Source organism: Sturnira hondurensis, unplaced genomic scaffold, assembly GCF_014824575.4.
Source record: "Sturnira hondurensis isolate 20B ecotype Veracruz unplaced genomic scaffold, ASM1482457v3 Scaffold0006713, whole genome shotgun sequence".
NCBI lineage: Eukaryota > Metazoa > Chordata > Mammalia > Chiroptera > Phyllostomidae > Sturnira > Sturnira hondurensis.
The window spans coordinates 4,407,589-4,435,103 of NW_028079344.1; the positions used below are offsets into that span (position 1 = coordinate 4,407,589).

General features: G+C 40.1%; 1 protein-coding gene across 9 annotated transcripts in view; it reads left to right on the forward strand.

The window, feature by feature from the left end:
* PTPRM (protein tyrosine phosphatase receptor type M) overlaps positions 1-27,515 on the forward strand; it is an 827,815-nt gene that overhangs the window by 660,746 nt on the left and 139,554 nt on the right. For 3 of the 9 annotated variants that reach the window (XM_037050333.1, XM_037050335.1, XM_037050338.1), the window contains 5 exons: positions 13,405-13,556; positions 17,496-17,570; positions 17,797-17,823; positions 21,686-21,697; positions 22,398-22,585. In XM_037050333.1, coding sequence (XP_036906228.1) covers positions 13,405-13,556; positions 17,496-17,570; positions 17,797-17,823; positions 21,686-21,697; positions 22,398-22,585 — 454 coding nt within the window. The remainder of the gene's footprint in view (positions 1-13,404; positions 13,557-17,495; positions 17,571-17,796; positions 17,824-21,685; positions 21,698-22,397; positions 22,586-27,515) is intronic. The other 6 variants (XM_037050334.1, XM_037050336.1, XM_037050339.1 and 3 more) reach the window with 2 other exon arrangements.

Consider the following 27,515-nt stretch of genomic DNA (forward strand, 5'->3'; position numbering starts at 1 on the left):
GTGGGTTTTGATTAGGCGGAGGAAGGACAGTTTTTAAGTGAGCTTAACAAACTTCAGGAGGAAACTGGAGACATTACTTCAATGTGACATGCATTAGAAAGCCCTCCCTTTCTCACTCGTATTTATTGTCTGATAGAGGATCAACAGTATACCACCGATTTAGTCTTGCTGCAGAGTGACATTTGTGAAACCATTAAATTTCAAGATAATGTGCACACACGGCATTCAGCAACATGAGCTGACTGCAAGTGGAGAACTGCTATCACTAATGTCACTTTATTCCCATTTTGCTCGCTTGTGGATTACATCCATTTCATATTCTTTGTACCATCGCTGGTTCTAATCCCTCTGGGTTCATATTGCCCTGATGTGAGAAATAAAACTAAACAAAATATCACTAAGGATGACAGATATTGCATCTATTATTTTTACTGCTGACTTTTTTTAGTGTTTAAAAATCTTTGGCTGGTTTGGGAAATTGCCTTAGGTGCTAATGTGAGCTGTGAGTTATTCCTGAGTGGAAGATATGTTTGTCAGGACAGCTCTATCTGTAGGTGGATCTTGGAGAGCAGGCTGTGTGTACATTTCTTGGTTTTTTCAGCAGCATGTGTTTGCAGGAGCCCAGCTCAAAACAGTTATAAGACATGGCTCCCACTCTTGGGGCACATGAGCAAAATGTAGAATGGGGGGGAAATGAAAAAAGGGGAACTCACAAGGAATTTCTCCTTGGTAGGAAAGATAACCCAAAGAAGTGGTGAAGGTGCCCAAGCACATAGGTAGAAATGAAGGAGGGTGATATAACTAAGTGCATTTCAGGATTGATCCCAAAGCTTTTTCTCCAAGGCTGTTACTTGAGTGATGTTAAATTCAAGTCACACACACAAAAAAAGTTAGTGGGTTTTTTAAAAAATTCTTCTTCATCACTTAGAAAAATTCAAAGACAGAATATCTATACCCATGAACAGGTTATATGTTTTCAACTGCCAGGATCTTTTTCATTCTTTCCACAAATTGAAAAGTTTATACCATGGGATGAAGCCATGAGAAGTGTGCATCTCCTCCAAGCACAGATTCAGCGACCTTCGGAATTGGTAGATGTGGGTCAGAGCCACTGTCTTTCTGTCTTTCTCACACAATAATGTCCATCAAGTATTTTCTGTGACCAGGAACTGGGGTGTTATGAGTAATCAGAATAATGGGAAAATATTTAAGTGCCTACCACATCCCAGACACAGTTCTAGGACAGGGCGAGTGTCAAGTGGCCGATGCCCAGCCCTCGCCCCAGACACTAGCCCTTGCCCAGAAGCACAGTCAGATAAATGCCTGTTGGCCGAGAATGTAAGCAGAGGCTCTCAGACCATACGTGGGTGTTCTAATCAAGAGCTCCTTTGAAATTCAGAAGTGGGGAATAGTCTCCTTTTAATTTATCTAATAGTGTACTATTAAGAAGCTTTACATGCTTGGGATCCCTCCAGAAAACAGCAGACTCTATTTTTAATTTTGTTAATTTCAAAAAAAATAAATATGTTTTAATATATAAGGATATTGAAATTATTTTTGTTCTCACATGTTCATTTAATCTATGAGCCTATGGCCTTTGTTGCAATAAATAACATAAGAATTCCAACCCCCATATTTATTGTAACTCATGATGATAATAAATACCATCACAGTTATACAAAAGATGTGTGTCATGGTGTTGAAGTGATTCTGTGTGCTAATACAGGTAATTTCAACTTGTTTTACAGGAAGGACAACCTTTTCCAGAAAATAAGATCTTACTTTCATCTTCTAAGCTTGAGAAAGACTATTTTTCAATTAAATCTGTATGATATAACTGTTATTTCAGCCTTTTCAACATGAAATGCACGTGGTCGTATGTGTAGGTACATGTGTACAAAGAGACAGCCTGACAGCTGATTGCTAAGAGATCCACATGGCTCTTTGCTTCTTGTGCCCTGGTGTGTGTTCATTTGCAGACAGCCAAGTTGCCAGTGAAGCATATTCGAGGGCACCTTTGCCACTGGGTCACCAACATAAAGCTGTACCTGAAGTTATATGTGAATAAAATCTGTCCCCACCTCTCAGTTGCCCTCCTCCCTGTCGTCCTGTGGCCACATCAGCCTATCATTTTATATCATCATGTGGTCAAGAAAGAGCACACCAACAAAGATCAAAATCCCTATGTCTTAATGTGAAACTCTATTCTTTGTGATGAATACATGCCATGTTTACTAGTCAGTGTTGGCTGATCAGTGAAAACCAGAAAGCAGCTGGGTAGGTAACGAGCATGCTCCGTAGTGCCATGTCTGCAAGAGGCTAGTTGAATTGATTACTTAAGTGGTGATACAGTTACCAGCAATGTCAGAAAAACACTCTTGCCTCTGCTGGCAACTCTAAAGTCCCAGCCAACAGAGCAGAGTAGCCTTTATTTTCAGTGTCTAGACTCAAGCAACAGTTTGGCCAGTTAAGCCAATGACCACTTCATGGAGATGTTTTTATCCCCACATAGGAAAACAATGCCAGATGTCAAGAGTTCTTTAGCCACATGGCCTTAGGCAATTTAATGCCACTGCACCTCAGTTTCTCTCTCTGTAAGATAGGGGAAATAATAGTAATTTTCTCACTGGGCTGTCACAAGAATTAAGAGAGTTCATGAACATAAAGTGTCTGGCTAATCTGCCTACGTAAGTTTTTGTAATTATTATTGTCGTTTTTCTATCAACTCATAGTGCTAGTTCTTTCGAGTTGAAATAATTAAATGTGAGACCACTGGGAGTTTTTCCCTTTAAAATTCCACCTTTAAAAACATTACCTGGTAATTCTCACAGATCTGCCTTTAAGGTGACAGCCCCTTCCTTATTTATTTAGGTTTATTCTGATAGATCTTGGCAATGTGGTGTAATGTATGAATTCTTCCACACAACCAGTATCTGTTTTACCCCTGGTGTGAGAAAAATTAAATACTTTTTCTTGGTTCCAGCATCTGTTCCAGTCTTTTAATTAAGCCTTATCACACACTTAATTTTAGAACCCAAGACCAGAAAGCCATTTTCCTTTTTATACCTATGTCTACATGTGATTCACAAATCCTTAAGTGTTGCCCTCTCTGCAGAATTTTAAGTGACATAGTTAAAAATGAAGACACCTTTTCTGAGATCAACAACTGACCTTTAGTTCAGTGCAACTAACTCATTTTTCCAACACAACCTTTGTTGACATAAACCAGTGTGGCAGGGCCTTTGATGGGGTGGGGGTGAGGGCAGTAATGTTTTGTGGTGAACCATGTTCTATAACCCTGAGTTGCAATAAACCAGGAATGTGATTAGTGTCAATCAAAAGTCATCATTGCAAATTGAGCACCAACAGGAGTAACCAGTTAGGGGTGTAGTGCAGTGAGGGCAGGCTTTCTTGCAGTGGAGACAGCACAGTGGTCAAATAGCTAGGCTATGGAACAGCTAGTCTGAAAACAGCTCAATTGTGATACAACTCCACTGTGGAGCTGCTTGGCTGTGGAACAGCTCAACTGTGAGACAGCTCACCTGCAGTGGCTGGGGCAAGGCAGCTCAGTTCAGGTGTTATAGCTCCAGCCAGGGAAAAAAACCCAGTCTTCACTGGAAACGAAAAGTGCACTCCATGGAGGCAGAAATGAAGCTGGCTCATACAGAGAAAAGTACCTGTCCCTGGTCCCCCAGTCCCTGATTGGCCCATGTTTATACAAATGAGGATTCTAAATCCTCACAGTTCAGTTGGTCCAAATAGCATCATCCTAATTTGTTGGAATAGAGCTGCTCTGATTGGTCGGTGAAGATGCAAGTGAGGGTATGGCTGCACCACACCTATTGACCCAAGAAAGTCTTCAGCCCATTGGTTGATTTATGAGCCTAGCAGTTCCATTTTTTAAATCCTCACCTGAGGACATGCTTATTGATTTTAGAGAGAAGGAAAGAGAGGGAAAAAGAGGGAGAAAAACATCAATCGGTTGCCTCTTGTCCCAACTGGGGACAAAACCTGCAACCTAGTCACACGCCCTCATTGAAAATCAAACCTATGACCTTTCAATTTATGGGACAATACTCCAGCCAGCTGAGCTACACCAGCCAAGCCACCGAGCAGCAACTCTGTAAGGGTCAGCTTAGATGGCAGGAACACAGCACAATATGCAGCTAGCTCAGTGCTGCTTCACCACCAAGCACAGAAAGCGTGAGAAGTTTAACAATGACTACTAAACTCTGTCTATAAATCTGAGCCTAGTTAGCCATCAGGAGTCCTTAACAAGCACATTCATTCTAGGAGTTGAGATGATCCATGCTGAGGTTGACCCTCAGATTCCTTCTCCTTGAATCTGCTCAGTACCCATAACGAACAGGCCCTTTTACCCTGATCCTCGCACAGTTGCCGTCCACTCTACCTTTAGAGGGGAAAGTGGGAGAGGAGTTATCTTCACTTTCCTTCCAGCCACGTTGCACTCACATGGCAGCCATTGGTCCTACAGCTCCCTCTCCTGTAACCCATTCCTGAAGAGCTCTGTCTTCACCACTAGTTCTTTACCCATTCTGATTCCTATCTGTCACTTGGGTAACTTAACAAGAAGCTCTCTTCCATTTTTCTCATCCCAATTTCTGCTTTTTTGAAATTTCTAGACTAGGAAAGAAATGTAAAGGAAATACTAGAGTGTAATAAACATGAAGGACCATACTTTACTTTGATTTTATTCCACATTTCTGTCCTTTCCCACTTTTAGTCTAGCTTGGAAATTTAAAGCTATAACATTTTTTAATCAGGTCATTTATTTTCTTACTGTTGAGTTTTTTTAAGGATTTATTTTTCTATATTTTGGATAGCAAATCTTATCACGTATGTCTTTTGCCAATATTTTCACGCAGTCTGTGACTTGTCTTCTCATTATCTTGTGTCTTTCACAGAAAGGAATTTTTTTAAATAAAATATAACTTACTATTTCACTTATGGCACTGATGTTTTCTCTAATTAGCCATTGCCAAATACCAGGTCACCTAGATATTCTTCTCTGTTATCTTCTACTTCACGTGATTTACATTTAGTCATATTATTCTTCTTGAATGGTTTTTTATAAAGGGTGTAAGGTCTGATGGCCAGATTCACGTTTTTCATGGAGCTGGGCAGTTGCTTCAGCACCATTTGTTTTTTTGTGGGGGGGTTTTTTTTTGAGATTTTATTTATTTATCTTTAGAGGAGAACGGAAAGAGAGAGAGAGAGAAATATCAATGTATGGTTGCCTCTCGTGGGTCCCCTGCCGGGAACCAGGAACTGGCCTGCAACCCAGGCATGTGCCCTGACTGGGAATCGAACCGCAATCATGTGGTTCGCAGGCCTGCACTCAATCCTCTGAGCTACACCAGCCAGGGCACCATTTGTTGAAAAGACTATCTTCATTGTATTACTTTTGCTTTGTTAAGAATCAGCTGATTGTTCTGTATGTCTCTTTCTGAGCTCTCTTTTCTGTCCCATTGATCTATTTGGCTGTTTTTTTACTAGTACTGCACTGTCTTGATTATTAGTACTTTATCAGTCCTCCAACCATGTTTTCCTCCATTAAAATGCTGTTGGCTAGTCTGGGTCCTTTGTCTCTGCATATGAACTTTAGAGTGAGTTTTGCCTTGTCCCATTTGTTTAACTTATCTTTTATTACCCTTATCCAAGGAGATATGTCAGAAAAAAATGGTGCAAAGAGAAATGTCCAAGATTTACTGCCTAACTTTTCTTCTAGGATTCTTACATTTTCAGGACTAATTTATCTTTAATACATTTTGACTTTATTCTGGTGTGTGGTGTAAGAAGGTGGTCTAGGTCCTTTTTTTTTTCTGCGTTTATCTGTCCAATCTTCCCAACACCATTTACTGAATAGACTATCTTTAGCCTGTTGTGTGTTTTCGTCTCCTTTATCAAATATTAATTGACTATAAATGTGTGGGTTTGTTTCTGGGCTCTCTATTCTGTTTCATTGATCTATGTGTCTGTTTTTATGCTAGTATCATGCTATTTTGATTACTAGGACCATGAAGTATAGTTTGATATTAGGTAGCATGATTCCTCCAACTTTGTTCTTCTTTCTCAAGATAGCTGTTGCTATTTGGGAGTCTCTTGTGGTTTTATATAAATTTTTGAAATATTTGCTACAGTTCTATGAAGTGTATGCCATTGGTATCTTGAGAGTAATTGTGTTGAACCTGTAGATTGCTTTAAGCAGCATGGACATTTTTAATGATGTTAATTCTTTCTATCCATGAACATAGTGTATGCATCCACTTATTTGTATCTTTTTCAGTTTCTTTCTTCACTGTCATATAATTTTCTGAGTACAAGTCTTTTACATTCTTAGTTAAATTTATTATTGAGTAGTTTATTCTTTTTGAAGCAGTTACGAATGGGATTGCTTTCTTAGTTTCCCTTTCTGATAGTTCATCATTGATGTATAAAAATGCAACTGATTTTGGATATTTATTTTGTATCCTGCTACTTTGCTGAATTCATTTATCACTTCTAGTAGTTTGTTGGTGGAATCATTAATGATCTCTATATACAGTACCATGTCATTTGCAAATAATGACAGTTTTTGCTTCTTCCTTTCCAATTTGTTGCCTTTTATTTCTTCTTCATGTCTGATTGCTGTGGCTAGGACTTCCACTATAACATTTCTTTATTATCCTTTTGATGCCTAGGGGATCTGTAGTGATATCCTCTCTCCCATGTCTGATTTTAGTAATGTTTGTATTCTCCCCTTTTTTCTTAGTCTGGCTAGAGGCTTATCAATTTTATTGATCTTTTTAAAGAACCAGCTTTTGGTTTCATTGATTTTCTTTGTTGATTTCCTATTTTTAATTTCATTGATTGCTGTTCTAATTTTTATTTCTTTTATTCTGTGTAATTTGGATCTAATTTGCTCTTTTTTATTAGATGGACACTTATATTTTTATTTTATTTTTAATTTAATCTTTATTATATTTTCCCGTCACTATTTAACCCCTGTATAACTCCCAGCAATCACCACACTATAGTCTATGTCCATACATCCTTTTACCTTTTTGCTCAGTCCCTCCACCCTCTAAACTCTCCCCCCCCCAATTAGCTGTCATCCTGCTCTCCATCTGGGTCTGTCCCCATTTTCCTTGTTTGTTCAGTTTGTTCATTAGATTCCACATATGATGGAAATCATATAATATTTGTTTTTCTCTCACTGGCTTATTTCACTTAGCACAATGTTCTCCAGGTCCATCCATACCGTCACAAAGGGTAAAATTTTCTTTTTTACGGCAGAGTAGTATTCCATTCTGTAAATGTTCTATAGTTGTTTTATCCACTCATCTACTGACGGGCACTTAGTGGCTTCCATATCTTGGAGATTGTAAATAACACTACAATGAACATAGGGGTGCTTGTGTTCTTTCAAATTAGTGTTTTGGGTTCCTTTAGATATATTCCCAGAAGTGAGATCACTGGATCAAAAGGCAGATCCATTTTTAATTTTTCGAGATATCTCCCTACTGCTTTCCACAGTGGCTGGTTCAGCCTGCATTCCCACCAACAGTGCAGAAGGGTTCCCCTTTCCCCACGTCCTTACCAGCAGTTGTTGTTTATTAAATGATGATAGCCATTATGACAGATGTGAGATGGTATCTCATTGTGGTTTTCATTTGTATTTCTCTGAGGATTAGTGACACCAAGCATCTTTTTATAAGTCTATTGGCCATCTGAATGTCCTGTTTGGAGAAGTGTCTATTTAGGTCTTTTACCCATTGTTTAATTTGTTTGTTTGTTTTTTTGGTGCTAAGTTTTTAAGTTCTTTGTACATTTTGGATATTAACCCCTTATCAGATGTATTGGCAAATATGTTCTCCCATTCTGTGGGTTGTTTTTTTATTTTGTTGATGGTTTCCTTTGCTGTGCAAAAACTTTTTAGTTTGATGTGATCCCATTTGTTTATTTTTTCTTTTAATTCCCTTGCTTGGGGAGATATATCTAATAAAATATTGCTGTAAGCAATGTCTGAGGTTTTGTTGCCTATATTTTCTTAAAGGATTTTTATGGTTTCAGGTGTAACATTTAAGTTTTGATTCATTTTGAATGTATTCTTGTGTGTGGTATAAGAAGATGGTCTGATTTCATTTTTTTGCATGTATCTATTCAATTTTTTCAACACCATTTATTGAGTAAACTGTCTTTAGCCCATGTATGTGCTTGCTTTCTTGGTCAAATATTAATTGACTATAAAGTTGTGGGTTTATTTCTGGGCTCTCTATTCTGTTCCATTGATCTATGTGTCTGTTTTATGCCAGTACCAGGCTGTTTTGATTAGTAACAAAGTTGGAGGAATCAGGCTACATAATATGAAATTAGATTATTTATTTTAGTTATGTATTCCTTTTTTAAAAATATTGTATCCATTTATTTTTAGAAAGAGGGGAAGGGAAGGAGAAAGAGAGGGAAAGAAATATCAATGTGTGGTTGCCTCTCATGTGCCCCCTACCAGGGACCTGGCCCACAACCCAGGCATGTGCCCTGACTGGGAATCAAACCAGTGACCCTTTGATTCACAGCCCACACTCAATCCACTGAGCTACACCAACCAGGGCCTCGTTTTAGTTATGTATTCTTTTTTAAAACTGTCACTCAATACTATAAATTTCCCTGTAAGCACTGTTTTATCGCATCTCTGAAATTTTAATAAGTTATATTTTTATTTTCATGTACCAGTAATTTAAAATATTTTTTAAATTTCTCCTGAGATTTATTTTTGACTCATGTGTTAAGAAGTGTATGGTTTAATTTCCAAATACCGTGGTGTTTTCCCACTATCTTTTTCTTACTAATTTGTAATTTAATTCCATTCTCGTCTGAGAGCATACATTGCGTGATTTCTATTCTTATTTATATTTTAAACTGTGTTTTATGGCCCAGAACGTGGCCTATCTTTGTGAATGTTCTCTGTGAGCTTGAGAAAAATGTGTATTCTAGTATTGTCAGATGAAGTGTTCTGTAGATGTCAGTTATATCAACTTGATTGATGATGCTGTTGAGTTCCACTGTGTTCTTACTGATTTTTCTGCCGTATGGATCTGTCTGTTACTGATAGAGGAGTGTTGACGTCTCCAACTGTTATACTGGATTCATCTATTTCTCCTTGCAGTGCTATCAGCTTTGCCTCACATATTGAATAGTTTGATGCTGTGTTGTTCTACACGTACACATTTAAGATTAAGTCTTCTTAGAGAAATGACCCCTTGATCATTATGGAATGCCTTTGTTTGCCCTGATAACTTTTCTTGTTCTGACATCTGCTCCATCTGAAAATAATATAGGTACTCCTGATTTCTTTTGATTAATGTTAGCATAATTTATCTTTTGGTGTCCTGTATTTCAAAATGGGTATTTTCCTACATCTTCTTCCAGAAGCCTTAGGGAATTTTTTCTTTGGTCTTTCCTGTGAGGTTCCATTAGGACTCCCAGAGGTAAGACTGACAAAAGTATGGGGGACCCCTCTTGAATTTATAAGTCTCAGACTTGTCCATGCTGAACCTCCCAAAATTTTTCAAGTACTGTGGTTTCCTACCCCATTGCTGGTTCTCACAGAGATTTTTGCTCATGAATTTCTGAAGTGGTGAGTTGTGATTCTCTGGATCCACCTGTTTGTGATTTAGATGGCGGTGGTTTGTTTCATGACCTCAATTATCTGATGAATCTTCTCATAAGAATTGTTGATTTTTGGCTTGTTTAGCTTTTTACTTGTTGTGAGGATGGAGTGATGACTTCCAAGCTTCTCACATGCTTGATTATAAACTGAAAATTCTCTCTCTGATTCTTCATAATTCATTTTTAATATTAGTAGAAACTTTTTTATTGTTACTAAGGACTTTTGAGATTCATGCATTTCAAGTTTGAAGATTTTGAGGTTAAAATATTTCATGCAAACCATTTGGCAAAAATCAAATGGAAAATAAATTTATTTGTGTTTTTAGATAAGATTGTAAAGAAAACTGCTTTCATTTTATGAGTTTCCCTGCACAAAATACTTATTTCATTAGGTTCACAAAGTTTTCCTAATAATTTTCAAAGTTTTCACATGAAAACTTTTCACAAATCTGAAACAGAAAGCCCCTAAGAGAAACAGATCAAAAGAGAAAAAGTTCAATTTAACCAAAGTCATCCACAAGCCTTAATTCCAAATCTAACATTTCTCAGCCACCTGTAATTATGGACTAATGTGTATGGCTATGTATAAGAACATGCAGAAATCCCAAGCAACAACTTAAATGTTCAAAACCAGACAAGGTACTTTTGATAAATAGGTAATAGAACAACTTTCCTTACTAATGGTTTGTTATGACAATAATTACTTCAGTTAACAAGCCTATTGGATACCACATGCCTTGTATAAAGCATTCATTAGGTGCTGGTAAATTAATCCTACCCTTTCAAAACCTAGTATTTAATTTTGGAGTGATATTGGATTATTTAGATACGGAGTATTTATATTTGAAAGCAATTTGGTGATAATTATATGTAACTTGTAAGGAAATGTAAATTAATGAAATACTTTTGTAGGGATAGGACACATTGTCCTTAGAATGAATACTTTGAGGTCAGAGAGATCTGGGGTGCAATTCCAGCTCCACCATCTGGACAAGTTGCCTAACTCTCTGAGATTCAGTTTGTTCATCTGTAAGCAGGAGGTAAGAATAGCTCTTATCAGGTTACCAGGGTTAAATGAGATAGCACTGATAGGGTGTTATCATACAGTAGTTGCCCACTGTAGGTTAGTTTCCACTACCTTCCATTCCAATAGTTTTCTAACTGCCATTACTAATAGAGAGCAGAAGTATTCACAAGCATGCTGTGTTTGGACCACATAGTATTTTTTTATCTGAATTATTTGACAATACTTAAAACTTTTGAAACTTCACATAAAATCTGAATTTCTGGTTTCTCCTGAAACTTCCAATGTCTGGGACCCCTGTGAGGCATCAGTCCTTTGAAGTGAGTGACACTCTCCCCCTTCCATTTCTGCAGTCCCCACCGCTCTTTATTGTCTTCCATGTACTTCACTCCACTTATGTGACCTTCCTGGCCCTGGTGAGATATCTGTGTTTGTGACATCTGGTGCAAGTAAAGCTGGGGTGAGATGGTAAGATTAGTGTGGGAAGGCTTGCTGAGCACATTGTGAGCTGGGTTTTAAGGAAGGTTCATGGATGTAGAGCACGTGCCTAATGCACATGGGTGCAAAGCTGTAGGTCTCTGACTGGGCCTCTGTTTGATTCGAAGTTTCTCTTGAGTCACTAAGAGGTTCCTTTTGTCCTTAAAGGGTCACCAATGAAGTTGCAGTGTGGTATCACAGAAATTAGTTCACATACATAGAGGATGTAAAAGGAGAAAGTGCTTTACCAGTACAGGCTTAGCTCTTATGGCTGCACACATCCCCCCATCCACTACCATCTCCTACCACCACCACCACCAGTACGTTCGTGCTCATTTCCTAACCTGTGAGTATCAGAGGAATGCAAAACAAAAGACAAAAAGGGAAGTCCGATGAACTTGTCTATGCCTTTCTTTATAGGCAGAACAAAAGAAAATATTGAGGCAATTATCAGCATAAATCAGTCTAAAGCAAATCAAAGAAATTCCAGCCAAATGAGAATATTTTGCCTGAATTATGGAGCTAATTATCTCAGCCCTCCACTTCAGTGTTCCTGGGGAGACCTGGCCTAAGAATGCTTTTCCAATGAGCTGGCAGACTCACAAGTGGAGAGAGGATGTATTATTGTGACCACAGCTGTGGAGCCTGAGCCTGGTGCTGCTTCCGTCCAGAACACCTGTTGAGAACATCTAAGCATCTCAGCCTAGCACAGTTGGCCGGATGAGAGAGGGGGCTCTGGGGAAGATGACCTTGGTCTGCACACTGGAGAGAGGAATACCAGCACCCGGAGCAGTCACGCTGGCTCGCTTTTCAAAATCTTTATAACTTTAACACTGTCATAGGAGTTGCAGATGCTTTTTATTTTTCTGTTTAAAAATGTATCTTTTTTCTACTAACTTGCAGCAATACAAAGGGCAGCTTATTAATAAAATAGCTCTGCCTTCAAATTATGATATTAAAATATTATAACTACAGGCAAGAAGGCATTTGGATTATGTGCCATTTGAAAATGATAATAAAGATTATCCAGATGGTGTAATATGGTCAATGCCTTACATTGCGTTAGCTATCACCTAATGTGAGGGTGATTTTTGATTATGTGGTTTATTTTAAATTTTGCTGTGTCCTAGTCAATCAGAATCAAGATGATTTATATGAAATACCTGCCATTTTCTTTTGTAAATACTGCTAGGTGCATAGGCAGAATTAGAATATTTTAGGCATTATGGCATCATGGTTCCCTTAAACCTTCTTACTTTATACCTTCTACTTGAGCATCTCTAATTCTATTCTTGTCTGTCTTGCATGCATAAAACTACCTTCGGTAGCAACAGCTATAAAAATGTGTTTTATCTGTTTATTTGAGTGTCAGTTTTCCTTAGGTTTATGGCTTTTGTCCAGGTATCTGTAACTTTGATTTATGAGCTTTTGGTGGTCAATGAGAAGGATGTAGATGCCAGTGTTAAACTATGTCTCCAAAAGAACTGGAAATCTCTGCCTTTCTCAGCCTTTTGCATCCTTTTCTACTGAGTGGGGCAACAAGGAGACCTACTCTGCTAAACTTTCCAGAGTAGCCAATAGCTTGAGGTTTCTTTTTTGACTTCTGCTCTGTGGACAGACCTTGATGGGGAACTAATTTGGGTTCACTTGGGATTTGGTTCCATGTCATAGCCGCCAGAGAATTTAGGACGTGCGCTCCCAAGACCCAAGCTCCCCTGTCCCACGCAGGCTCCGTTTCACAGCCTGCTCCCTTCATGCTCTCCTCACCTCTCTGTGCTCTTTAGTTCTGCCACGTGCCTCTTAGGTTCTTCATTAAATATTGAGAGTTTTGTCCAGCAAAAATTTACTAGAGGGATCTACTCTTTGCCACTAATTATGGATATAAAAATAATTTAGTAAAAAGTTAGTAACTAGAAGCATATCAGTAAATAGAAAATGATTCTATTTGTATTAAATTAAAATGATCATTGTCCTTTTTAATTTAGTTTATAGTAGCAAGAACAGAAGCTGATGTTTTAGGCTGTACATTCCTAATATCAGTGTGGTTATATCTGAGGACAGGCGGTGGGTCATTTTCATCTCTGCAGCCAATATCTAGAAGGCACAATAAATCAATGTTATGGATGAATACTATCAATTCATTAGAAGTTATTCCTGATTATTTGTCAATACCCGTGTCAACGCCCAATTTTCTATTCACATGCATGCCTACATAATGAACTCTTTGTCCCAAGGAAACTAGCCAAGAAGCGCAAGGAGACAATGAGCAGCACCCGGCAGGAGATGACTGTGATGGTGAACTCCATGGACAAGAGCTATGCCGAGCAAGGCACAAACTGTGACGAGGCATTCTCATTCATGGACACGCACAATCTGAATGGCAGATGTAAGTGCATGTTTTCTTGCATTCTAAGACGCCTCTCTGGTTTTCCAGAATTCCAGATAGTACTGGAAAAGTAAAAACAAAAATACTCCCTAAGGAACTCTTATGTCTCATTGATTTCTCCAGTCCCTTCAGACAGTCCCAGAAACTTCTCCACGTGCCACGGGTTGTTTCCATGAGATGATATTATAAAGGTGATAGGGCCAGATCAGAGAAGACAGGAAGCCAGTTAGTTACATTTCTGAATCACTTAGCAATGACACAAAGGCTTCTGTCCCCTCCAGGAAGGTACCTGCCTCTCACCATCCTTTCTGTTGTTTAGATCCTGTTGTAAGCTAGCCAGGTGTGGAATCACACAAGGGAAGCCTGTTATAAAACAATTCACTAAATGGCAGTAACAAGTTAATTGTTTATTTGTTTAGCTGACAGGCTCTGCCTTTATTACAGGGCCATCCATGGCAATTAATAAGTTAAACTGTACTTCCACTTCACAAGTCTTATATTTCACACCAGGAGGGTAAGCCAAGTTCAGCTGATACCTTCCCATACTACCACCTGTGATTCAGGTACAAGGCATAATTTTAGGAAGCTAACAATTACACTGATAATGTGAAATACAAAAAGAGCAGTTGTTGTGTCCCTCATGATCTTCTCAGAAACCAGAAGTAAATCCCATGCTGTATGCCTGACTCTGTGGTTCACAGCCCAGCTGGGTTCAAGGTCAGAGGTTTCTTTATCATGCGAAATCCATGCCGTAGACTGCTGCTCACCCTGGCTGCTTAATGAGGATGTAGGACAGCATGGAGATGGCATGAAAGCTCACTCTCACCGTTACCAATAGAAAACATGTATGCCCCGATTGGAGTGTCATCCCATACACCAAAAAGTCTCAGGTTCAGTTCCCACTGGGCACATACCTAGGTTGCAGGTTCAATCTCTGGTTGGCGTATGAATGGGAGGTAACTGATTGATATTCCTCTCATATTGATGTTTCTCTTTCTCTCTCCTTTCCTCTCTCCCTAAAATCAATAAACTATATCCTCAAGTGAGGATTTTAAAAAAGCGTAAAGGCTAGGAACCTCATGACTGAGAAGTACAGAAATCTGGTCTCTGTGTGGAGAGGGCAGATACCAGAGTGGGCAGCATGTGCTTGTGTCCCGACCACTCCCTTGACCTGTTCTGCGGCTCTCCCCATCCACTCCTCCTCTCTCCACCTCCCACGTGGTCACTGCGCGTGCCTTCTCCTGTGTCTTGCTGTTCTCCCACATTCCACAAAGCTCCATGGAGTTCAGTTATCTACTTCTTTCTGCTTGCAGAGTCCACAGTTGTCCACCTGTTCATACTGGAAGTGCTAGATCTACTTACTCTATGTGCCTAACTAGCCTGGGGGAGCAGCAGTTCAGTAGACACAGCTGTGACCCCAGTGGGCAGCCCAGCACACATCACCCTTGGTCATTGTTCTTAGCCCTTTCCTGTCATTTTCAGTATAGGTGACAGAATCTGTGGTGCCTCAGGACATCACAAACTACGTATTTTATTTTTCACTTCAGGATGCATTCATTGTGGGCTGGGATAGGAGTCCTTCCCAACTCGCCCAAGGTTAGAATTTTTGTAGTTGCAGTTATTTCTTGAATGGCAGTATGTAAAGGACCATGCAGATATGTTCTCGCTTTGCAGGACAACCCATTAATGTCCCAAGTTTTCTATTTCAAGGTAAAATCCCTCACAAATAAATTTGCTTGGAATTACCTGCCCAAAGGGCAGAGACCTACATTAGTAGTATCTGGGCTTTTGAAGTTTGAACAACAGCTCAGATATTTGCCTCTGGACAGGAAATTTAATTTGACACTTACTTTGTAAAAAAATGAATGTATCTACGGCAACCAGTAACACTCATGTAAGGAGGACGCTCCTGCAGCCAGCGTCAACTTCCAGCTGCCTCTCCTGCTGCTGGACATTCCTTTCCACCTCCTGCCAGTGCACCCAGTACAAGGGAGGCTGGCCATTCCTTTTTCTTCCCACTCTTTGAACAATGAGTAGGTCTCATCAAATCCCATCTATCAGCGGTGACCCCAGTGGTAAACTTTATCATAATGCTTTCTTAATGCCTCTGAAATAAGAGAGGAGGAAAAATGAGAGGAAAAATGTTCATGAGACCACCGAGCTTCCAGCCCCAACCCTATTACAAACCTGAGAATGTTTGAGACCTGTTAGGGTTGGGAGAAAGTGCTGGCAGTTGGGAGGTGAGTAGCTTTTCGAAGTGAGAGAGCGAAAAATGAGGTTGAAGAATTTTAAAATAAGCACAGGATGTAGAATCTATTCATCAAAGCAAATGCGAGTACATAAAAAAGGGGGGGAATAGATATCAAAAGTAGAAATGGGTTTAATTTTTATACCAAAAATAAGTATTTAAATACCTTTTTTAAAAAGGTGAAAATAAATGTAGTTATTTTGTATCCGCTTTGCGTATTTTTTTTCTACGTATCTTTTTTTTATATTTTTATTTATTTATCTTTAGAGGGGAAGGGAAGGAGAGAGGGAGAGAAATATCAATGTATGGTTGCCTCTGCCGAGAACACACAATGTATCGTGTGTCTCCTGCCAGGAACTGGCCTGCAACCCAGGTATGTGCCCTGACTGGGAATCGAACCGCGATCCTCTGGTTCGCAGGCCCGTGCTCAGTCCACTGAGCTACACCAGCCAGGGCTGCTTTGTGTATTTTTTACCAACCACATAAAAACATCTGCAGGTAGTATTCTTGCTGATCTTGGCATATTTTATAGGTACTCAGGTTTTTTGTTCTTATTTTCATCAATTGCTCTCTTTTTTCCTGGCAGCTTGCCATAGATATGTATCATAAATGTGATACTTTTGTATTTTAGAAAAATAGCTTATAAAGAATAGGCAGCCTGGATTGTGTTTCCTGTTCTGTTATTCACTAACTGCACTCTAAAAACATAAACACAGGTAAAACACTGTCCTGTAAGGAACTTCTCCAGGAGAGCTAAATATATTAACATGTCATCGGAATAAAGAGAACATACGATATCCACTGGGGTTTGGTAGTGGTTCACCAATACAGTGATGTAACGGGGTCAGGAACTCAGCATCTAATAAATCATGTACCTGCATCAGAGGAGTTAAAATGTAGGCTTACATTAAACCTGCCTGAGCACATTCAAATTATTTATTTGTAAATGTTAATGAAATTGAAGTGTTTTTAAAGCACTAATCAATTAAGGTGTTGAAGAGAATCAACAAACTACTTTAAAAATTGGAAATACCCACTTTTAGTGGAATTGGATAAATTGGATGGGATTAACTTTTTTCTTAATAACAGAGAGGATGTGATAGTTAAATCTTGAGTCTTTCAGAGGAATAGTTCAAATAAAAATAAGCATTTGATAAGGATGGAAAAGACAATAGAATAATCTGTAGACATGCAGATTTCATCTTAAATATAGTACACATAAAATATCACCTTTTTTGTCGTAAACCAGGTCATAGCATTGTGGAAGATTCTCTGAATATCCAAAATATAAGGAAGGAGAGGATTTTGCAAACTACAAAAAGCACGCGTAGACGCATTACCATACTCCTGGTTGTGAAAAATCAGTTCAGCATGATACTAGAATTCACAACTAAAGGCCAGAAGTCAAAGTAGAGTCTAATGAATTTCTTTATTCAAAATGGCAGCTGTGATTATTGGTTTTTTTCTTCACTTGTGGGATAAGAAAATCTTCTAAGTGATAAAAAGGTGCTTGTGGCTCCCCAGAGGTGGTGAGTGTGGTGCCATTTACCGTGCAGACTTCAGGAGACTGCTGACATTTCCTTCGGTCGAGTCTGCCCAGCGTGGGGTCCCTGGGACTGGTCTCAGAGCACCGTGTCTGCAGGTTCTGTTGTCTCTCTACAGCCACTGACCAGCCTTTCTCTCATTTGCAGCTGTGTCTTCACCATCGTCCTTTACAATGAAAACAAATACACTGAGTACGTCAGTGCCTAATTCCTATTACCCAGGTAACAGATTTTTCCATTGTTTCACCTTTTCATAAGCCTTAGCAATCTGATTCAATCAGTGCTCACTTTGCTGTCCGTGATGCTTTAGGAGCTTAATATGTTTGACGTCTTATAACCCAATGCTTTCAATGGCTTTCTATGGGAATACTGGGGGGCTTTCATCAATCATTTACTGTTCTTTCTCTTTTTACTTTCTCTGCACTGACCTGCTTATGATGTATGACAGACCCATTTGTGCCAACTGCAATTTTAGGTGAGAACATTTCCCTTTATCATAGTTTATTGCAGGAGTGATTCAGAGAGTCAGTAGCCACTCTGCAGGAGACTGAGGTTTTAATTTTGTATGATGCAGTGATTGCAAGCAGGACGTGGGGTGGGGGGAGTGGGTGGCCTGGGGAGGGGATTAGAAATTGGGGGCACGAATAAAAAGACTTCCTCCAAACAGTCTCCATCGGTAGGACAGATTCACCTCATACATGTTGGGAATGATACCAAAAGGTTCAAATGAACAATTTCAGCTCCAGTATTCTCCCTTTCTATGTTCCAGATTTGAAGGCAGGTCTGATCCCTGGAAGAAACACAGTAGGCAATCACTCAGCTGTGTGCTTCCATGAGATGAGTTCTGTCCAATGTGTCAGTAGTAAAAGTGAAAATAGCTTGTTGTTTTCACTTACTGCTAAGCACTAAAAACTTCACTTTTGAAAATAGCATTTTTCTAATTATGCCCAATGTTATACAGAAAAAAATGATAACAATGGAGTATTGGCCCCCTAACCCCTCCTCAGAGACACTCAGGGCACCCCCACATTCCAAAGTGTCTATTGACACAGGAGAATCTCCAAGGAGCTGGTGTTTCCAATAGCAAAATGACAAGATGGCACTTTAAAATGTGGGGCAGAATGCATTGAAAGTGTTAAATGTTCCCAGTGGGGAATGAAAGAAAAAAGTCCTGTTTGTCCAGTGTAAGAAGGTGAGGAGGAATGGCATCACCAAACACGCATGAGCTGCTGTTGCATTTGAGACGCACACATGACCTGAGTGTGTCACGGCTGTGTTCTCTTTCTGCCGCTAACCTTGTGGACAGGGAGCCTCACACAAAGGACTTCCAGGTCTATAACAGCTCCTTGTAGCCAGAGCTCCATCCTCAGCTGTATGACTTCTGCCTTCTAATTCTCTTTACAAGGGTTTGTATCTTCACAACATAATTTTTCCCCCTGTGCTTCTCTTTTCTCTAAGTTGTTACAATTTTTATAGAGAGTGATTTTTTTCTTATGGTGTTTTCTGAGCTTAAGAAAATTCATTGCTTGAGGAAAAAATGAACTCAGAAATTTAAGAATGGACATAAGTCAAAACTTTTGAATTTGTACCATTTTGATGGCTAACAAACAAAACCCACTAAAGCTCTCACCTTTTAATATTAACTACAAGGAAAAAAGCTGCATTTTTATTCTTTTCATAAGTGAGGGACTCAGGCTAATTTTGGACTCCTGAACAATGCAATCTACATGCAGATGACATTTGCAAAATCTTTTGCTAGGCAGATTTGCAGTTTCTTTGTGTGCAGTGGCATTCATTCCCAGGTTCCTCTAGTAGATGTTCTGACCTTGGGGGAGCTATGAGTGGAGAGGGCCGAGGCGCGCATTGTCAGAGGGAACAAAATGTTCAGGTTTCTCACAGCAGGATTTAGATAAGCTTATTAAACAAATACCTTTTTTTAAAGTTGCTGCTTGGTTATTATGAACACTAATGACATCTTTTAAAGTTAGTTAGGCTTCTTTACTGAGAGAGCATCATTTGAACAGACAATTCAAGGAGCAAAAATGATGTACATTGTGAAAAATAAGTCAGCCAGATAAACAAATAACTGTTATCACGTCTTGTTATGTGTGTGCCAACATAGCAAATGGTAGTGTTGGGAAACTGTGCCTTCCACATTATTTGGTGCAAATGTGAATCTATATATTGGGTGCTAAGGACGAGTGAGGTTATTACTCGAATGAACCTGTAAAGAAAATAAGCTGTATATCTACTCTGGCACTTTTTGAAAATAGTGCTATTATGATTTAAGACAAAAGAAATGTTTGTTGTGATTCAGAGCTTGGCACAATTAAATTCTCTAAGCCCTCTAAGCCCTCTTTATCCTCATAGGCTAAGGTGCTCGTGTACAGAGCTTTAGTGTGGCTTTACATTATATTCTTGCAAAAAATAGATGATGGATGGGTGAATGGATGGATGGATGGCTCTTCCCTTACCTCAAACACATGGCATTTATTTCAATTCAAGAGTTTTTAGTTGGCTTGTTGAAAAGTCAAGATAGTTATTAAAGAATATAGGGAGAATTTATTCTCAGTTCTTAGAAAACCATCAGAACTGTTAGCGAGAAACATTATTTCTGGTTTCCTCTGATGCATAGTTTTTAATTCAAAAATGTTGGTGGGTAATTTTTAACAAATATAGGAAATTAATGACAATAATGTGTTTTATCAGTAATAATTCTTTTTTAAGAAATTAGAAGAAACTAATTAGTTGCTAATTTGGGTGGAATCAAGAATTTCTACTAGTACGGCGACCCAATTTCATAACAGATACTGCACAAGAAACTTTCTGTTCCCTGTTTGATAACCTAAGTACTGGATAACAGAACTCTTCCCTTAGTCTAAGTAGTGTTTGGATGCTTTAGGACACGTCCTCACTAGTAGTGAGGCCAAGGTGTCACATGCAGCAGAAGATGATACGTACAGTAGTGACAGTGGTTGCGGCTTCCACATGGTTAAAACTTACAGGAATTCGTAGCCCTGGATCGGAGCACGCTCAGGTGCCAGTGTGTCCACGTCACAGGCCCAGATGCTTCATTCAGGGGAAGTTTAGAAAGTCAGCCTACAACGGAGGGCATTTGCTCACGTTCATCCCAAACGGTACAGAACTGAGGGAACGAGAGAGGCACGGCGGGGAAACTAATGTTCCATTTACTTTAGTACAAAGAACAGAACTTCCTACTGGAGTGACCACAAGCTGTGCGGACTCAGTTCTTCAGTGGCGATCCTGTATCCCACTTTCTGAGCACGGCGGTTGCGAGCAAGCACATCTGATGTGGACATTCCCCAGTTTATTTGTGACTGTCCTAATAAAACGGGAGCAAATGGATTTCTAAATTTCAAAGCAATTCCAAATGAAAAAAAAAAACATAAAGTCAACTTACCACCCTTTTTATTTTGTCTTTGTGTCTTTAGCCACCTTGTAGTGATCCAGGTGCCATTTCAGCAACAGCAACATAGCTACACACTCGTGTGCCACCTTTCATACCATGCATCCCCAGGTGCTTTGCGATGCAGATACAAGTGAGGTTTCAGAAGCAGGCACAGCTAACCAAGTACCACCCCCCCGAACTAAATTCCCTCTGGACCTGAACTTCTTAGTTTAAAAACAAACCCCAGAGCTGAGTCCCCTGTTGATAAACCTGGTAAATTTTTTTTTTAAAATTCAACAAATCCTTCCTTATATGTTTTATTCTTTATACTTGAAATCAGTTTTGATCTAATATACTCATTTTAAGTGACTTTGCATTATATTTTGATGAGACACATCCTCAATCATAAAACAGCTAAAGGGATTCAGCGTTATAATGAGTTAAGCTGTAAAATGTGGAACTCTTAATCTAATAGCACTTTCCTACATAAGACATTTTTAATAGCTACAGTTTCTGCAGTCCATTAATCTAATTTACTACTAGTCTTCCATTAAAAGACAGCCTCTTTAGGCTTATTGAACCAAATTTTAACATTAATTTTATAGTACAATTTGGTTGACTTGTTCAAGAAATTCAAATAAGATGTGTCAAACACAAATAAGACTTATTTGGTCATTACTTGGTTCATGAGGGGTGAAAAACAATTACGATATGATTTTAACCTCCCTTTTGTTATAGAGCACTTAACACCTCCATCCTAACCTGACAGGAAAATCGAGGCTTTGCCCTTGATCACCTTTGTATGGAAAAGTGAACCGTAAAATTAAAGCACAAAATAAAAACTACCTGTAATTATTCACACAGTATTATTGCTTATGCCCTGTTTCCTTTTTCTCCTCTTTTCTCCTGATATGTATCTTCTTAAAAGTGCCAATAAATGGTAAGTTCCCCCATCACCCCATGGAGAAGGTGTGGAGGGAGTGGGAGTGTGTGTCTCACCTGACGACACCAGCCGGCTCGCTGTGTGTTGGCCTGCATGTTAGCTCCTGTAGAACATTCCATGTGTGATGTGTTGGTCCACAATATTTTGTCAAGCTTTCTGGTACTGGAGCATGCAAAGTGACTCATCAAGCCAAGTTCCTTTTCCTTTTTCCGCTTCTCTTGGATTTCATGTATCCAGTCCACATTCCCATTGCTAGCTATATAAGCCAAACCATTTTGTGCACTTTTATTTTGCTCACAGGACATTTGTACAGTTTATTCACTTCATCACAAAAATTAGTTAACTAATCTTTGGAAGAAATACAAGGCTGGTTTTCTACCAGGCCTTGATGAAGTTTCAGATGGAAACTTCTATGAACTTTAGCACCCAAAGGCTAAAGGATTCTTATCAACCAGCTTTATGAAAGCAATGTATCGTTTGGACTGCTTTGTAAAAACCAAGATTCCTGCCTCATTCCTATCAGTATTGCCAACCCCATGTAAATTTCTAAACATTTAACTTCTTTTTTGCGAAGCCACCGTAGGGATTATCGCAGCTATAAGTGGAGGGGATGTCAGCAGCAACGTCTTAGCATTCTCCGTGACTTCGACACGGCCTGCTGGTTGGCCCTCACTTTCTCCATGTCTTCTTTTTCTAGATGAAACCCACACGATGGCCAGTGACACCAGCAGTCTAGTGCAGTCCCACACATACAAGAAGCGTGAGCCAGCTGACGTGCCCTACCAGACTGGGCAGCTTCACCCTGCCATCCGGGTAGCAGACCTGCTTCAACACATCACGCAGATGAAGTGCGCCGAGGGCTACGGCTTCAAGGAGGAATACGAGGTGAGCGTGGTCTTGGCGCCAGGGCCCCCTCTCAGCTTTCCTGTGCATCATGCCAGGAACTGTCCTCACAACCGACCCTGCCAGCCAGTGGGGCTCCACGGGGGCCACCAGAAAGAGGCCGGGCATTTTAGCCATAGTTCCATCTTCATCTGGAGGGAACATCTCTTACCAGGAAGGTAACACATGTTAAACAGGAAAAGGAGAGCCACTCTACTTGTTCCCTTATTCTACATGATACACAATTAAAACACAGCCCCACCAGGCTCTCTTCCTCATTGTTGATCCTTTTGTTGGCTTTTCCTATGATTAAGTATGACGTTAAATCCTAATAATTTTGTAGTAGTTATCTCAGGAAGAGACTATCCACTTAAAACAATTATAGACCAACCAGTGATGTCACATGGTGGAGATCAGAGGGACTGGCTAGTGTCATAGTTGTGACAGCTGCCACGTCCTGCCAGACCAGAGAGTGTGTCAGCATCCTGGGATCTCGTGCAGACAGCTTTCAGGGCATGACAGGGACGGCAGTTTTCTCTTACCCTCTGCAAAATGTAGGGCTCATCTCTTTCACTTCCTGTCATTAGCTAATTCTTTTGGAAAGTCATTCAAGAACTGAAAAGAATGGATTGATTTGAAGAAGTCTGATTCAAAGAAGCTCGAGTGACTTGAGTGTATGAGTGGGAGCAGTAGTTTTCTCCTTTTGCCTCATCAAAATTAGTTCACAGTCCTTGCTGAAGATAAAGTAGCACGCTTACAGTGAAAGTAGGATTATATAGCTATGGGGAGTGGGGGTTAAAACTTAGAATGTATTTCTGGTTGTGTATCCACCTGACTAGGTCACAGTTGGAAAACATCTCGTCTGTAATAATGGTATTTTTGAAGTCAGTTCCTACCATCTACATAGCCTACAACTTTCAAACTGCTTCTTTCTTTTCCTAGGGAATACTCACGATACTTCATTTTAGGTCCCAGATGCTGTGTTGTCTTAGGTTTAGTTCCATTTCCGAGCTTAATGGCCAGATTCAGTACAGCAGTGAGAGACACGCACTGCAATGGCTTGTCTTCTTTTAAGACTAGATCTTTGGGCCAACACAGACAAATACACACACTTTGCTGACACGTACATTCTCCTGTGTTGCATTAGCAACACAGGTCCTCTCTTCAGAAGAGCAAAGCCAAGGAAACTAACTCCCACCAGCCCCCAGGGTTTGATTTAAGTCCAAGGAGATATTTTCAGATGAAGTTGTGCATTTTAGCAACTCTGAAATTCTTAGGTAGCAGTTATTTTAGATTTACCTGTAGCACTTTATAACTCAGTGAAATTGACTGCCTTTGCATATTTCCTCATGCACTTGTAAAAGCTAGCATAGGAATTAATAGGATTAAGAGTAAGACTTCCAAAAGCATTAATATCTTATGAAAGACAAAATTAGGTTACTGAGAAAATATAAGCCTAGTGAATAGAGGTGACGTCTGAGTTCTATCCAATATTCTGAATGCAGATATTGCTCAAATGTTCATTAAAGATATTAATGTCAGAAAGATTAGATATAGGGTTAAATAACAATTCATAAAATAACCTGATTCTAATTTTCCATAGATTATTTAAAAATACCTACCTTGGAACTTCCTGTAATACACTCTAGATGATACATATTTGAAAGTGTGCATAAAAATATTTCCTATTCTTGGTATCCTGCAGAAATATGATTTGTAATTGCAAAATGAAACATTTTATATTTATTTTAAGCATATTATAATTGACAATTCAGTGAGTTGTTATACTTTGAAATAAAATGGTAATTAATTATATTTCAAAATGCTCTTTTTCTCATCTAGCTGCTCAGTGGATTAGAGCTGACTGCTTAAAAATATATATACAATGTATCAAATCATCACATCATACACCTTAGACTTACATGTTGTATGCCAATTATATCTTCGTAAAGCTGAGGGAAAAGTTAATACTTTTAAACACCAAAGCCATTATCAGTTTTTAAAAAAAGCAGGAATAAAAAAACATATACTAGAGAGGAAAGTAGGAACAAATAAGAAGGTGCTATCAGGAGAAATATGAAATAGAAAATTTTCTTAATAACAATCGTAGCACTGAATAATTTTCAGACTATGAAATGCCCTCCCTGGGGGTACGTGCTGATGTTGGTAGGAGCACTGTGGTGGGACCGAGTGAATGGGACTGAGGAGTGAAACTGGTGGGTGGGTAAACCGCGAAGTGGCTGCAGGGAGAGGGGGAGGCATGTTAAGCTGCGAGTCGCCGCGAGCCTGGGCCGTACCTTTGGCATCCTTGCCTGTGTGTGGCGGTGAACTACATGCCCAGGTCTTTTTCAGAGGCATAGCCAAGCTGATGGGCGTTACGGAAGCACTGAGAGGTTCCCGGCTGTTTTGACTATGCTCTGCATTCTCTCACCCCAGGGAAAATTTATTCTGATGTGAATCTGGAAAGTCATAACACAGTTAGCTTTTTAAGTTTACTGGCATTTAGAACTCTACCCAAAGGTACTTCTTTGAATCCCGAGGTTTGGTTCTGTCCCTCTAACCTGCAGCGAGAGTCGGGAGTACAGTGCGAAGCTCTCGGGCAAATGCTGATAAGCCATGGCGTGTGACACAGGCCCTGGCACCAGACTGCCTGTGTTGCAGCTCAGCTCTGCTTCCTGCCACTAGCTGTGTGACTTTGTGCACGTTATCTAACCTCTCTGGGCCATCTCTAAAATGGAATAGCTATGGTATCAACCTCATGAGGATTAACCCACTTAAAGCATCATAAGTGCTAGACTTGTATCTGACATTCAGTTGAAATGTTAACTAGTAAAAGAGAAAAATACTAATACAGAGTGGGGCAAAATTAGGTTTGCAGTTGTTTGTATGGAAAATAACACAATAATAAATAGTAAGTAATACAGTAATAAGCTGTGTTTTATCTACTCACCATTGTAAACCTGTTTGTGCCTCACCCTGTGTGAGATCCAAGAACAAAAGTTCTCAGGGTGTTCCTTAGCGGGAAACTGCCGTACTGCGGTTCAGCGCATCTCCCATTTCCTGTGTGCAGCTCTCTGAGGAAAGGGCTCAGTGCGTTTTTACTTTCACTCTAGGGCTGGGTAATTCCCTTACTATGTCTCACATGTCATCAGAATTCCCCATTAAAAAGAAACTTATGTAAGTAGGTAGGTTTGAGTCTGTGGATGAAGTTTAAGGCCTTAGAAAATAAGTATTGTTAAATACATGCTATTACATTTCATTGCTAACACTGTTTTCATATCTGCTAGGAAAGTCCTATGGAGTGATGTAACTAGAGACCACACAATACTCCTTTAAGAAAAGGTTCTACTGGTGTTTTCAGCAAGGCAGGCGTTAGGGGAAAGTTTAATAAATGGTACTTAATCCACCAGAGATCATTAACCACATGCTGTGCCTCTGACACCGCTGGGCGCACTGCCCTCGGGAAGCTCACTCTGAAGGAGGAAGCAGCCACATAGTACCTGACGCGGGTTAAACCCCACAACAGCACTTTGCGGCGGTGCCCTTACGGCCTCTAGGGGCACCTGAGCCATCCTGGGGCGCAATGCTGGGCAAGGATGAGTTTTTCTTTGAGGGATGAGCAGGAGTTGACCAGAGGGTGAAAGAGGGCAGGTTTCTCGTGGATACAAAAGACAACAGGGTGACTGGGAGATTAGCCTGAACCCTAGAAGGGGCTGGCGGGTGCAGACGTCAGGGCTCCATCACGAAGGGCCCTGCGTGTCTTACCCAGGAGCTAAGAGGCCATGTAGAAGCCACAGGAAGGGAAGAAAGACACAGCTAACGTGAGTCTCTTACCTGTACTTGGACGCACATCTGTTTAGTGCAAACTGCTTAGTTTTTAAACATTAGTATAAGACACATAGGGATTAATTGATTGAAAAAATAACCAATACCCAAAAAAGAAGAGGACAGAGGGAAAATATATCACTGAGGAAGTGTACTGTGAACTGCATTGCGCTGTCCTTGTTCAAAAATGCCACAGCGTGCTTGGCTTAGGCACTGGTTGGAGACTGAACCTTATCTGGGGTTGCGTGTCAGGAAAGTCTCCAGTTGCTGCTGTGACTCAGTATAATCATCCCATCAGTCTCTCTGGTTTTCTTCAATCCAGGTATGTAGGGGAAACCAGCCGTTTAGTTGTAAAATAGTTTTGAAACAGTGACTTTTTCTCTGTTGACAGTGTTTCAACCAATTCATCTTTATCTCTTTCGAGACAAAACGTCTGAAAATTGGCTTAAACACTGGGAGGATTTATTACCGCTCAAGTAGATGACAGAAGTGTGTCCAAACAAAAGGGAAAACATGTGGTGGAGTTGAGACAGAGCAGCACTCGGTGCATATTTTGTATTCGATTTTGTTCTAACAAGATCGTCATATGGCACATCTCACCAGGGAAATGCAGTAATTTGATTCAAAAGAAACTCAGACATGAATCACAGTAAAAAAGTAAACATGCTGAGTTGAATAGAAAATGGCATGTCGTCTGTGGAGAGTGGATCAGGGGTCTGGAGAAAGACCAAATAGAAAGGGCAAGTCCGCCGCACAAGAGCCGCTGGCTCTTTCTCCCAGCAAGCACAGTGGTCTGTGCCAACCCCTTGGGGGAAACCTGTGGGTTTACCAGACATGAACAAAGGAGGTCACTGCACCCCAGGGGAACTGCGTATGACTGAGTGATCCTCCCCTGCAGACTTCTGGGCCTAAATCAAAAAGGGAGATTGCCATGATGCTATAGCTCTACCCTGAACCCACAGGGCCTGTCCTGGGTGTCCTGAGCCCACAGCTCCTGTGGCGTTGGAGCTGGCCTGCCCCACACTGCCGTGGGTAGTGAGACCCGAGGGGGCCCCACCTCCCTGGTGGCCCTACAGGGTTGGAGAGTGAGTTTTTCCCCTGTCTAGTC